Genomic DNA, 14,078 nt, shown 5'->3' with positions numbered 1-14,078 from the left:
CTTCCTTCCTTTCTTCTTTCCTTGGGCTAACCCCTTTCCCTTTTTTACTTGTCTTGTTTCTTTTGGTTCAGACGTATGTACCTGGAGCCAGGGTCCATGAGTTTCATCCCACCAAGTCTCAGTGATATCTGTGAAGTCAAATTTACTCCCTTGTGCTAAAACTTCATATTCTCTTGTTTGTAGTCTAAATCCAATATTTGTGTGTAGATATTTGAAACCATGGATTTCCTGCTAGCTCTTTCAGAGACTTTGTCTCTGATAGGGGCTCAGTGGGTCATATCTTCCAGTTCTTTCACTACCCTAGATGTGAACTTCTGTATAGCTCAGCTGCTATTTTTCCTTCTTTGTAGCTATTCTCTGTGGTATCTAACTTGGGAAAATATGCACAGGTAGTCTCTGTCCCATTCTTTTTAGTTTAAAGCCCTTTTACTTAGATTTGCAAGACACCTAGCAAATGCATTCTCACTAACCTCTGTTAAGTATACTTCTCACTCCTATATTTTAAGCCATGGTTCAGAAGCCCAAATCTCATTCACAGACACCATCTTCTTAGCCAGATGTTAATTTTCCCAGAATAAATTTTTTCTTCTTCTTCCTTTGCTTTCATTTGGTAACAGTGAGGAAAATATAACCTGTGCCCCATGGTCTTCAGTTTCTTGCCCAAGACTCCACAATCCCTGCCACTACTCTTTAAGTGCCTTCTGGAAATATAATCCCAAGAGCTCCCTATACTGTTGAAGACACAGACCCGGATGGGGGTGGGGGTGGGGGTGGGGCAGAAACTGCCTACCTATGCCTGGCAAGCCTCAATGACCAATGAGTTGGAAAGAAACAGTATTGACCCTTGATTGTTTTTTTTTTTAATAAGGAAATTTCACTGTTTAGGACAGACTTGTTTTTTCTGTTCTGTTAGATTTTTTTTTTGTATGTTTATGTTCCCACAAAAATAGTAATACCAGAAATAGCATTAAAGCCACATCTACACAGATATTTTCATCAATGCAATTTGTTTCCATAGGGAATACTGGGTAAATATCAGTTAATTTTATATGCTCCAGCAGAGCTGGGGACCAGACTATAAATCTTACACCATAGTAGTCCTATTGATGGAATGGAAAGAAGAATGTTGTGGAAAGATTGCTGGATTCAGAGTTAGGGGACCTGAGTTTCAATCCAAGCTTTACCATTCCTTACCTTGAACAAGTCACTTAATATTTCTGGGTCTCAGTTTCCTTACTGATAAAATAAGAGGGTTAGATAGATGACTTTAATATTCCTTCCAGCTCTAAATCTGTGATCCTATGATCTCAGGGGCCTAAAAAAGCTATATTCAATTCCTGGCTCTGTGATTTGCCAGGGTATATCACTTATTTTCCTCTTTTATAAAATAGTGATAACATTTGTACTACATACCTCATGGCATTTTGTAAACCGAAAAGTGTTAACTGAGGCAGTTAGGTGGCACAGTGGATAGAGTACCAGGCCTGCTGTCAGGCAGACCCGAGTTTAAATCTGGCCTCAGATACTTACTAGCTGTATAACCCTGGGCAAGTCACTTAATCTCTGTTTGCCTCTGTTTCCTCAATGTAAAATGGGGATGATAATAATAGTACCTAATGCCCAGGTTTGTTGTGAGAACCAAATGAGATAATATTTGTAAAGTGCTTAGCACATAGTAGGGGCAGTTAGGTGGCACCGTGGATAGAGTGCCAGGTCTGAAACCAGAAAGACTCATCTTTCCTGAGTTCAAATCTGGCCTCAGACACTTACTAGTCATATGACCCTGGGCAAGTCACTGAACCCGGCTTGCCTCACTTTTTTCATCTATAAAATGAGCTGGAGAAGGAAATGGCAAACCACTCCAGTGATTTTGCCAAGAAAACTCCAAATGGGGTCACAAAGAATTGGATATGACTGAAATGACTCAAAAATAACAAATGGCACATAATAAGTGCTATATAAATGTTAGCTAAAAGATTATGAATAATTGTCATTACTGTTGGTTCAAACCAAGTCTATCTGTCTAGGGGACTTCTGGTATGGAGCTAAATCTCTGTAACACTTCTGTAACTTATAGCCTTACAGGAGTTTTCATGGGGTCACTAAGAAGTTGTGACCTGCATAGACTCATACAGTGTGTGTGTTTCAGAAGAAGGACGTGAACCCAGGTCTCCCCAACCATAAGACTTGTCTTCTGTCTACTTGTGCCATGCTTTCTCTCACAAGTTCGTGTTAGCAGTACCAGCACATTCATGGACAGTTCATCAAACTTGCACGACCTCCATGATCTCTTCTAAAATAATCAATTCCATTAAAATATATTCTTAAAAATTCAGAAGGGGAAAGGGCAAAGACCCCTTAAAAAGTCTAGCATAAAATCTAAGCCTTGTATACTTGATGGAGTATTATAATAAGTAATTTGAGGCAAATTAAAATTCTAATGAGTTTGAACTTCCGAAGTCAGGAAAAGAAGAAGTCAATCTGGCTTCAGATCTCGATTCTGTCGTTTAATACCTGTGTGGTCTTGGGTGAATCGCTTCTGAGTGAGTTACTTCAATTCCCTCTTCTGAGAGGTACTATAATGTATTGAGTGAAGGATTTGAAGTTAGGAGACACTTGCATTCAAATCCTGGCTCTTTCATTTGCTAGTTATGTAACTTTAGGGAAGTCATTGAATCTCTCAAACTCAATTTCTCTATCTATGAAATGTAGATAATAATACTTGTAAGTTTGCCTGTGGTTGTAAGGAAAGTACTTTACAAACCTCCAAGTGCTAGAAATGTTAGTAGTTAATTATCATCCATAAAATGAAAGGGTTGGATCAGATAATCTCTGAGGTCCCTTCCAGCTTCATGAAATTCCTATGAAGATTGGGAATTTGGGCTTCTGGATGCTTATGCAGAGAGGCAACATAGGGGATGGGGAAACAGCTTTAAATGCACCAAAAGAAAAATATGTTTTTTGGTTTTTTTTAAAGTATGTTTCCTGGTATAGCATCATATCTGGGCATGGTAATTTCCTGGAAACTTGTTTTGGTCTGCTTCTGGGTCCATAGCTCAGAAGGGCTATTGTTGCATTCACAGAAATGGGAAGAGAAGTTGGTCCAAATGCAGGAGATTTTAGATGCCTGGTTGAAGTGCCAGGCCACGTGGTTGTACCTGGAGCCTATCTTCAGTTCTGAGGACATTGTAGCACAAATGCCAGAAGAGGGAAGGAAATTTGGAATTGTCGATGGTTATTGGAAGGGCATTATGATCCAAGCGGTAAGCCCTTGCCTCTCATCAGGTTTGTTAATAGCAATTTGTTCCTGGAACATTGTAGGTTGACTGAATTTCTGTAAATCCAGTTTTATAAACGTAATACAGAAGTTTGGATAAGAAAAACTTGGGCAAAAATTTGTGGTAAATCATTTTGTAATGTGAAAAACTCTCCCCCTCCCCTCCCCCCACCCCAATCAATGTTTTATCAAGTATAGACGTTCTTAAAAATTAGACTTTCTTAAATTGGGTATGTACATGTATGGTATTAGCCCTGAGGGAGTTTACCTGCTCAGTTTGCTGCAAGATAAATTATCTGGGAAGTTCTATTCTGGATTGGAAGACCTCTGTTCAACAGTTGGAATAAATTCCCCCAGGTAATAGGCCATTTGGACCCATATACTGAGACTTCCTGGCCAGCTTTGGAAACTAAAGATACTGAACAGTTAGGTAACTTTGGGTTGGTATGGGAAATGGTATTTCTTTGATTTTCAGTCTTACTTTTTTGGGCCCTTCTCTCTAGGTGAAAGATGCCAGAGTGCTTGTAGCAACAGAACAGCCACAGATGTTGGATAAACTCAGAGAAGCCAACCTTCTGTTGGAGGACATCCAGAAGGGACTGAATGATTATTTGGAGAAGAAAAGATTGTTTTTCCCCAGGTACACCATGCTGTCCAGCCTATATGAAGCCCATGCTCCAATTCTCTATTAGTAAAGAGGTCACTACCTTTGAATCATCGTTTCCAGGAGACAGGAGGGTTTATACTGCAACATTCATACTCATTTTCTCAGTCCCCCCTTACGGTTTATAGAACACATACTTGTTGAGTATGTTGCCATACACTCTGAAACTTAGGGTCTTAGGGACTTGCTTGGGACACTGAGAAGTTAAATGACTTTCCCAGGATCATACCCCAAGCATATATCTCAGGTGAGAACTTGAACTCAGGTCTTACTGACTCTGAAGCTAGCTCTCTATCCACTATTCTTCTCTAATTATTACTGTAATTACATTACACCTGATGATTCAATACATGATTTAGAAGTTGGGGGGTATAAACCTATAGAGGGTAACTTTTCTCATCTTTACATGGAGATGGGAAAATTTGGTCCCTCCATGATCACTGTGGCCATTGGGCAACTCTGCCATGAGCAGCTTTAAGGCTACGTTATAGGCTCTCGCAGAACTTAAAAGACAAATCAGGCAGCCTTGTTGGCCATTTTACAAGATGGTAAGCTCATCTCTGTTCAAATGAGCATTTAAACATATTGTTTCTCAGCATTGTTATTAGAATATCCATAAACTTGCTGGGATATATCCTGGAAGAGAAAGTCCTTTCTCTTTCACCTTCCTTACAGTCATTTCTCAATCCACAACAAGCACCCCAACCCCATTACTCATGGGTACCATTTTGGCCAATGCCATGTCTACATTTGATTCACATCTAAAATTGGCAGAGGGAAAGAGTGAGGAAACTTAGGTTGCCACTGTATACCCAAGATAACACCCTCTGTTTGAGGAGTAGAACTTCTGTGGAACTCCTGGCCCTGAAGGGAAATTTCATTTTCCATCTTTCTCTTTGGTAACAGATTCTTTTTCCTATCAAATGATGAGCTGCTAGAGATCTTGTCAGAAACAAAGGATCCCCTCCGAGTCCAGCCACATTTAAAGAAGTGCTTTGAGGGAATTGCAAGACTTGAGTTTAATGAAGAACTGGAAATTTTGGGCATGATCAGCTCAGAGAAGGAAATAGTTCCTTTCATTGACAAAATCTACCCAGTTCAAGCCAAGGTAACATTTTCCCCTTCTCCCTTTATCGGACTATAGGAGGAAGGAAAAGAGCTTCTAAACATGTGTCAAGAGCCACATGTGAGGAGTCAGTAGTAATTGAGAAGGAGCCAGTCAAAAAAATTTGTGGTTTTGTACTATTCATGTTATATTTGTGTATTATATAAATGTACTATTTGTACATTTGTGTTATATGTACTATAAGCCAAACACTTTGCTAAGCCCTGGGGATATAAAAAGAGGTAAAAGACAGTCCCTGCCCTTAAGGAGGTTACTATCTAATGGGGGAGACAACAAGCAAATATAAACAATAAACCATATACAGAATAAATATGAAATAATTAATAGAGGGAAGGCACTAGAATTAAGAGAAGTTGTGAAAGGCTTCCTCTAGAAGATAGGATTTTTTTTTCATTTTTATTTTTTCCCTTCATTTTTATTTTTATTGATTTTTGTTTTTAATAATAAGTTTATTTATTCATTTTTAGTTTTGAACATTCACTTCCATGAAACTGAGCTCCAACTTTTCTCCCCATCTCTCCCCTTCCCCCACCCCAGGTAAAGTGACATAGGCTCAACATATAAATTCATATTAAACCTATTTTCACAATAGTCATGTTGTAAAGAAGAATAAGAACCAAAGGGAGAAACCACAAGAAAGAAGAAACAAAAAAAAAAAAGAAAGAGAACAAATAATATTCTTCAATCTGCATTCAGACTCCATAGTCCTTTTTCTGGATGTGGACAGCATTTTCCATCTTGAGTCTTTTAGAGTTGTCTTAGATCCTTGCATTGCTGAGAAGAGATAAGTCCATGAAAGTTAGTCATCACACAATGTGGCTGTTACTGTGTACAGTGTTCTCCTGGTTCTGCTCGAAGATAGGATTTTAGCTGGCACTTGAAGGAAGCTAGGGAAGCCAGGAGGCAGAGATGAGGAGAGAAAGCATTCCAGGCATGGAGACAACAGGAGAAAATGTCAGTCACCAAGGATTTTTATTTTATTTTTTGTCTGTAATATAGGTTGGAAGTGGGACAGACTCACGAAAGAACTGGGAAAGTCTGGGTCCTTAAGTATAAGGCTGTTATAAAAAAATGTTTTTTTTTCCCAAACTCCTAGGCCAGATCCCAAATTTGGGGAGGAATTTCAGCTCTTTGTGATTAGAGACCAAGTGACTAATCCTATCATCTCAGTTCCTGGAACCTCCCTGCCCCAATCTCTCCCTCCTCTACAGCCTATTACACTGAAACTGAGAAGTTGGGGGTGAGGGAGAGGAGGAGACACTCAAATTCTAGGCTGATTCTAGATTGCTGAAGTTCAAAGTTTTGGTTCTGCAATAGGACAACAGCATCTCAGGCAGTTTTCTCTTTTCCTATCTCTAGTTTGCACTAGACTAGGCAAGAAAGCAGACCTGGCAGAAGCCAGGTACTGGGGACAATTGTTTGTGTATTTTTGTATTCAGATTGCATCAGTCAGATGGCAAAAATAATGACCCACTAAAAACAGAAAATAAAAACCACCAGTTTTCTTCTCTAAGAAGGAAGTGGTAGGAAAGGGGTTTTGCCTTTGTTTCCTCTCATTCCTTTTTCCATTGCACAAATCAACTTGTCTTAAATAGAATTAGAGGATTTTCACATTCTTACTACTTCATGTATTTAACTTACTTTCTTAAATGGCACAGTGTCATTCCATGCAATTAAATCGTATAACTCCAGGTAATTTGGAAGGTGGCATTTGTCTTATCAATTTTTTTTTCATAATTAACCAACAAGAAGCCCAAAAGGATCTTATATTCTCTATAATCTTTCAGTTTGTTGTGAAATAGTAAAGATGTGGTCCACTGTTGAATATCACTTACGAAAATTTTCTTCTTCCCTACTAATAACCTGATCAAATATGCCTTTGATTCATGTACAGATGATTCTTATAAAGGTTTTATATAAATGGGAATCTCAGTAACTGTCAGTAGTTACTGATATTTTCTTGGTCATCTTTTTCAATACTAATAGAGTCTAACCTTTTTTTTTAATATACCTTTTCTATCTTTTCCCTACTTCAGACACTTTATGGGATGACTCTCAAAGATTTTGCAGAGACAGAGTAGGGATGTAGGTCAGTGGTCACAGATGTTTTCTCTGTCACCTTTTTTGGTATCAATAGAGCCCAGCATTTTTTCTACACCTTTTATCTTCCCCTCATATATTGTCCCTCAGTGCCCTCACAACTGTGTTGCCTCCAATGCAAGTCTCTTCTATATCCACTTGATTCAATCCTGCTGCTTTTCTCATCTTTATTCTCTTTGAGTCATTTTTCCTCCTCTATAAGCAGAACAGTGCAGTTAAGATCCAAGTATGATGGTTCCATTGCCCTTGATGGAGAAAACATTATAACATATTTTGTCATAATGAGTTTTGCAACTTTTTTCCATTTTTCTTCTGTTTGTGATCCTCCTTCCATTTTCATCCTTAAATGCCCTTGAGATGACTTTGTATAGTTGGGATGTCTTACTATACTTTCTTTAAGCTCATTTTGCCCTCTACTGCTTCTCTCTGCTTTACATTGCAAAACTATTGATAACCATCGACCATACTTTTTTTAAAAAATAAGATTTTACAGATAACTTTATATTCTAACCCACTGTTGCCTTTGGCAGCCACCTCTCTATATCTGGCAAGTTAATCGATTGTTTGCTGACTAAGGAGTTTTCTGAGTTCTTTTGGTCTCTTTATTGTGGTAATTAATTTATATCACTTAAACTTCTAGGGGGAAACATTTTATTTGGTGTCAATGGCATTTCCATTGTCTCCTTCCCACTTTTACATTTTTAGTTGCTTATTTAAATCATTAAGGATTAAGTTGTTTTAATTGCACACCATATCTTTTTCTCAGTATTTTTCTTTTTTCTTGCTTTTTACTAATTCTGATCTTAGCTCCCCAATGGTCTGACTGTATCCAGATGGCTAATTCAGGAATAATGCCCATATTAATAACAAGTGTTTTCCTGCCTGTTAAAATGGAATCTACTTCATTCTTTAACATGTATACCACTTCTAGTACCTACAAATCCTTTTCTTTGTTATAGTATTCATGATATAGAGGCATAAAGTTCCTGTGTAATCTCCAAGTCTCACTCCTTCCTCCTGAATCATGCCACTTCATATATTTCTCCTCATATTTCTCAACTCCACAAAATCCTGCCCTAATGTCTCATCATGGCATAGAGGCTCTTGAAGTCTATGCCAGTAGAATGTAAGCTCTAGAATGTTCTACCAGGATGGAAAGGCTTTGAGTATGGCTCCAGAAACAGACTAAGTCTATTACCTGAGGTATCAAGCTAGTTATCTATGAAGACGCTGGCCACATGATCAATTATTTTGGCCATGACAATCCATGACACGGGGAAAAATAAAGATTTGCCTTCAGTCTTATATGGCCCCTTCCATTTCAGCAGCAATGGTGGCAGAATATTATGAAATGGAGCAGAGAGTATTAAGAATCACAACAATATCAATATCAACAAACCTTAATCTGACAATTTGTACTTTAAATGTGAGACCCTTGTCCAATGACTAACAACTGGACTTCTTTCTGGAAGAGAAATGAATTATAGCAATCTTGATGTTCTTGTGACAAATGGCACCAGAGGGAAGAAGGAAGTTGCAGCTGAATGGAAGGGAGGGTTCACAGGTACATCTAAGAAAAGCAAAAAAAAAAAAAAAGAGGGGGTGGGCATTGGAATTGGTTTTATGATATACTCAAAGACAATAAGAAACATTATTTCATGGGACATTCCATCATCATGTTTTGTTGTACTAATGATAAGTACTATTACTGCTAATAATAATAATTTTTTAAAAAACACATTTGTATAGTGCAGAATGCTTTGTATCTGTCACATCATTTAATCTTCACAATAACCCCAAGAGGTAAGTGCTATTATTATCCCATTTTACAGATTAGGAAACTGAGGCTTCAAGAGCTTAAGTGACTTATCCAGGGTCACACACTATTAAGTGTCTGAGGCAGAATTTAAACTCAGGGCTTTCTGTCTCCATATCTCTTACTCTATCCCTTCATCTACCAGCTGCCTAAAGGAGTTGTAAGGTCACCATGAAAATAATTGCAGCTTCTATACCTCATGGTTACAGAAGATGAACTGATAGATAAATTCTGTGAAGAACAACCACGCCCTTGGAATCAAGACAGTACATTTCATTTCCCCACCACTAGAGGCATAACCTACTGGTTAGTTCAGTTTCCTCTTCCTTTTCTCTGTTAAGTGTGTACTCAGAGGAGGCAATCCAGTGAAATGAGACCCCTCCTTTTGGACACACACTATCACAGGGCAGATTTTTTTCTGCTGGTTATTTTCCATATGTACTTGGCTAGTAATAATAATAATAATTAGTACTTCATTTTGGTCCCAACAACCCTGTGAGTCAGTTTCAACAGTTATTAACTCCATTTTTACAGCTGAGGAAACTGAAGGTGAAAGACACAAGTGAACTTGCCTAGGGGTCACGAAGCTAAAACATATTTGAGGGAAGGGGCAAACTCAGGTTTTCCTCACTCTAGTCCATCACTCTATTCCCTCCACTACCTGACTACCTCTAGTCACAGGGGCAGATGCACCTCTGGAATTTAGGCTTCATCTATCCTGGAGTTAACAGAAAGGCAATGTATTGTTTAGTAGTTTCAGTTTTGTCTGAATCCCATTTGGGATTTTCTTGGCAAAGATACTGGAGTTTGCCATTTCCTTCTCCAGCTCACTGTGCAGATAAAAAAAAACCTTATCTGCAAACAGGGTTAAGTGACTTATCCAGAGTCACACAACCAGTAAGTGTCTGAGGCTAGATTTGAACTTAGGAACTCTAGGACTGGTGCTCTATCCACCGTGCCACCTAGCTGCCCCTAAAAATTGATCTAAGTCTAAGAGCATCTACCTGTCACAAAAATGAATATGTTTGCTAGGTCAGTCTTATATTTTCACTTTAGGATTACAGACTTCAGAAAGGAGGAAAACAAGGACTTTGAAAATGTAAACAGACCCAATAACAAGCAGATTTGGTTTTGAGGAAGGGAAGAGCTGGTTTGGGCTTTATATCTGATGTTCTGAAGTTGAGTTCATTTCCAGGTTCTTTCCTGTAGTCTCTGCTGATTCCGCTGTGCTCACTGCCCATTTCTGTTTGTGTTTCTTCCCTTCCAGGGCATGGTCGAGAAATGGCTTCTTCAGGTGGAACAGACAATGCTCGCCAGTATCCGACATGTGCTGAAAAAAGGGATTGATGCTTATGCCAAGGTAGAGTCCAGTCCATGGCCTGCATCAAGGCTGGTGGAGTTAAGCTTTTGGTGGATCTTTAGATTCAGAAATGGAAGGAACTTCAAAGGTCATCTAATCCAGCCTACTCATTTTTTCAGTCCAGGAAAAGGAAGTCTAATTAAGAAGTTAAGTGACTGACCCCAAGTCACCCAGTATTGGGTGGCAGAGCCAGAACTCAAACCCACATTCTCTTAACTCCAGACATGGTGCTCTTTCCATCTCACATCACTGAGAGTTGGAGAGGGCTCAGAGAAGGGAATTGGTATTAATTCCATTTTCTCCTGTTTTGTTTTGTGACATAGGACAGGTCATCTAACCTTTCTCTGCCTTGCTTTCCTTTCCCATGAAAACAGGAGGTCATGGGAAGGTGAACCAATGAAGTTGACAGTCAAATCTTTACCAGTATAAATAAATATTAAGGAAGACAGAACCGATAGGACCTCTCTCAATAACAATCATTAGGATTGTTATGTCTCTCAGATCATCTAAGTGCCAGCTGGGGGTTGGAATGAACACAAAGTTTCTTTTGGAGCTCCCTTTTCTTATTTTTATATTGTCCTAGATCAAAATAGAATGTTAAGTAATAATCTTAAAGGAGTGCTCTCCTGCCATCAGCTAAGCATCTGAGAAACTCCACCCACCCAAAAATATTGAAGATATGATGGGTCACCCCATCAGGGTATTTGCTTTGTAAAAAAGGAAACTAGAGGGCACAATGTATAACCCAAATAAATACCACACTAGTGGTAGAATTTCAGACCTCTCTCTGAGTGGGAAGATTTTTTTTTCACTTCTGTACATTCTTCAGAAGGGTTATACTCTTTCAGGGACCTCATATTTTTCCTAGGAATAAGGCCAGGGTGACTTGTGTTGTGTGAAAGGAGAAAAGATTAACTCTCCTCTTCATAAAGATGGAAGAGGTCCTAGTGACCTTTACAGTACATATAATTAAAGTATTTCCACTTACTCTGTGGCATCCCATCATGTTTGGTTCTTTTGCTTGTTTGTTGTTGTTTATTTTTTGGAAGGGGAGGCAGCTAGGTGGTAGAATGATAGAGAGCTGGATTTGGAATCAGAAAGACCTGAGTTCAAATCCTCTGTCTGACACTTGGGTTTTGTGTGACCGTGGGAAGACATCAACTCTTTTAGCTTCATTTCCCTCATCTGTAAAATGAGAGGCTGGATTCAGTGGCCTTTAAGATCTCCCTTCCAGGGCACCTATGTGATGCAGTGGATAGAGCTAGCCCTGAAGTCAGGAGGACCTGAGTTCAAATCCAGCCTCAGACCAAACACTTGACACTTACTAGCTGCGTGACTCTGGGCAAGTCACTTATCCCCAATTGCCTCACCAAAAAAAAAAAAAAAGAAATCTCCCCTCCAGCTCTAAACCTATGTGATCTTTGACTTTTTATAGGTTCCTCGAAAGCAGTGGGTTCTGGAGTGGCCTGGGCAAGTTGTAATCTGTGTCTCATCTATCTACTGGACATCGGAGGTTGCTGAATGTATTGTAAATGATACCTTACCGGTGAGCCCATCAGGAATCACTTCTGCCCTTCCACGGTGCAATGTGGTCCCTGGAGGCCAATCTAAACAGACTTCTCAGAGACCCATGGGATTTCCTGACAATCTTCTTTATTTCCCAGGCAGCTCCAAAAAACTTGGACTGATGCTCTTCTTCTCCCATCTTACCTATCCCCTAATCTTTCTTCCTTTTCCCTAATGACGATGTCAGCAGTCAAGACTATTCATAGCCAGGGAAGCTCTTCATAGAGTAATGGGAAGGAGAGGCAGAGTTTACCTGATTCATTCTATTTCTTCTACCTGATACTCTCTTCAGCCCTGGATGGATGTGTGGTACCATAATTCAGTTGTCCAGCTGGCTAAAGCAGCAGGGAAGTTGTTCTCCCTAATAGGCGCCAGAGCTGACTCTTGTAATTTTGTCCCTCTTCTTCTCTTTGCTCCATATCTAATGGGCTAAAACACTCTTGATCTGGCTGATTTAGTGGGCAGGGCTTATTTCAGTAAAGATGCATACCCAAGGCAAGTGATCCTAGATCACAGAATGTTGGGAATGGAAAGGGACTTTCGTGACCATCAGTTCAACCCTGGTCAGCTAGGTGGTTCAGTGGAGAGAGCACTGGGCTTGAAATCAGGGAGATTCATCTTCATGAGTTCAAATCCAGCTTCAGACACTATGGGACCCTGGGCAAGTCACCCTGTTTGCCTCAGTTTCTTCATCTGTAAAATAAGCTGGAGAAGGAAATGGCAAAACCACTCCAGTACCTTTGCCAAGAAAACCTCAGATGGGGTCGTGAAGAGTAGACTGAAAAATGACTCAACAACAAAAAAGTTCAACCTCCTTATTGTGAAGAGAAGGCAACTGAGACCCAGAGAGGCTGTGTCTTGCCTAAGGTCACACAGAACCTGACTTTCTCATGTATTTTTTTCTACCACACCTGTGCTACTCTTCTGCTGCGTAAGTAAAAAGGAAAAAAAAAAGGGTGTGGGTAACTCATAGCAAATGCTTTTTTTCTTTTTTTCTTTTTTTGGAAAGAGTCATAGAAATATTCTTGCACTGGGATTTGTAAAATGGATTTGAAGAGAACAGTAGCCAGCTGACCACTTTTGTGATTCATGTAATATTATCGTCTGTACTCAGATTTTCATTTCTCTTCTATTTATTCTAGTAGAATTCCAGGAATGCTTTATTTCTCCAGCATAGTTGGGGAATGAGAAGTTTCATCTTCTGACGCTCATCAGGGCTGCTGAAACTACATTCTAAGGAGTTCCAAGTGTCTGTAGAAAGAAAGAAAGAAGGAAGGAAGGAAGGAAGGAAGGAAGGAAGGAAGGAAGGAAGGAAGGAAGGAAGGAAGGAAGGAAGAAAGGAAGGAAGGAAGGAATTTGGATTTGAACTCAGGTCTTCCTGACTCTAGGTCCACGGCCTTTTGTAGAAGAGTAAATAGACTTAACTTACTCTATTTGGCCTCAGAGGCTATTTCACAAGTAGATTTAGGGTTTTAGTCTATTTTGGGAAGGGATAAGATTAATACATTTTGAAAATATTTTCTTTATGTGAAAACATAGTCTTTCTGAACCCAGTTATTTATTCTTCTTTTGTCATTGTTTAAGCATTTATTAAATGCTTAGTACATACCAATTTCTGCACTAAGCCCTGGGGGAAACTTCGATCTGCACATCCGGAAATGAAGCATTTCTTCCCAGCTGCAACCAAGAACAGCACCAGAGAGTGAACAGTACAAATGTGCACAGGATCATCCATATAGAGCTGCAAGGGATATTAAACAGACCCAAGATGATGTAGAGGTTATCTAGTCTAATTTGATAGATGAAGAAATTGAGTCCTAGAGAGGGGAAATGACTTGCCCTGGCAAGTATTACGTAGGGAGTAAGTAGCAGAGCTGAGATTCAAATTCTGGTCTTTGGACTCCAAATACAGCATATTTTTATAGAAAGAAAACATATTACATTTATTTTAATATGACATAGATGAAACATACCATAAAATGGAAAGAGAAATTTGATTATAACTCTCCAAACTTTACTTCTCTGATATTTATGTCAGATCAGGGATATAATGGAAACACTTTAAACTGGCTCAGAAAAACTGATTGTTAAATTTTCAGTATGGGCATTTATATCTCAGAAATCATCAAGTATTACAAATTAGGGCTTGATTTTTTTTTAACCCTAAAT

The 14,078-nt window shown here is 39.1% G+C and overlaps 1 protein-coding gene, 1 long non-coding RNA gene and 1 other non-coding gene across 3 annotated transcripts in view; 2 read left to right on the top strand and 1 right to left on the bottom strand.

Annotated features, from left to right (window-relative positions):
- Window positions 1-14,078, top strand: part of DNAH3 (dynein axonemal heavy chain 3) — a 171,528-nt gene that overhangs the window by 72,556 nt on the left and 84,894 nt on the right. Inside the window, 5 exon segments of the mRNA XM_020965369.2 lie at window positions 3,084-3,263; window positions 3,781-3,917; window positions 4,848-5,049; window positions 10,251-10,343; window positions 11,779-11,889. Coding sequence (XP_020821028.1) covers window positions 3,084-3,263; window positions 3,781-3,917; window positions 4,848-5,049; window positions 10,251-10,343; window positions 11,779-11,889 — 723 coding nt within the window.
- Window positions 5,426-13,660, bottom strand: LOC110193506 (uncharacterized). The gene is made up of 3 exons (XR_002320476.2): window positions 13,519-13,660; window positions 8,567-8,737; window positions 5,426-5,841 (listed from the first exon to the last, which is right to left on the bottom strand). It is a non-coding gene; the product is annotated as an uncharacterized LOC110193506 (long non-coding RNA).
- Window positions 11,232-11,357, top strand: LOC144457349 (U6atac minor spliceosomal RNA). The gene has a single exon (XR_013486662.1). It is a non-coding gene; the product is annotated as a U6atac minor spliceosomal RNA (small nuclear RNA).

The sequence above is a fragment of the Phascolarctos cinereus genome, unplaced genomic scaffold (genome assembly GCF_003287225.1).
Source record: "Phascolarctos cinereus isolate Bilbo 61053 unplaced genomic scaffold, phaCin_HiC Scaffold_4;HRSCAF=312, whole genome shotgun sequence".
Classification (NCBI taxonomy): domain Eukaryota; kingdom Metazoa; phylum Chordata; class Mammalia; order Diprotodontia; family Phascolarctidae; genus Phascolarctos; species Phascolarctos cinereus.
Note: the sequence above shows the minus strand (reverse complement) of the source record. Positions and strands in the feature narration are given on the sequence as shown.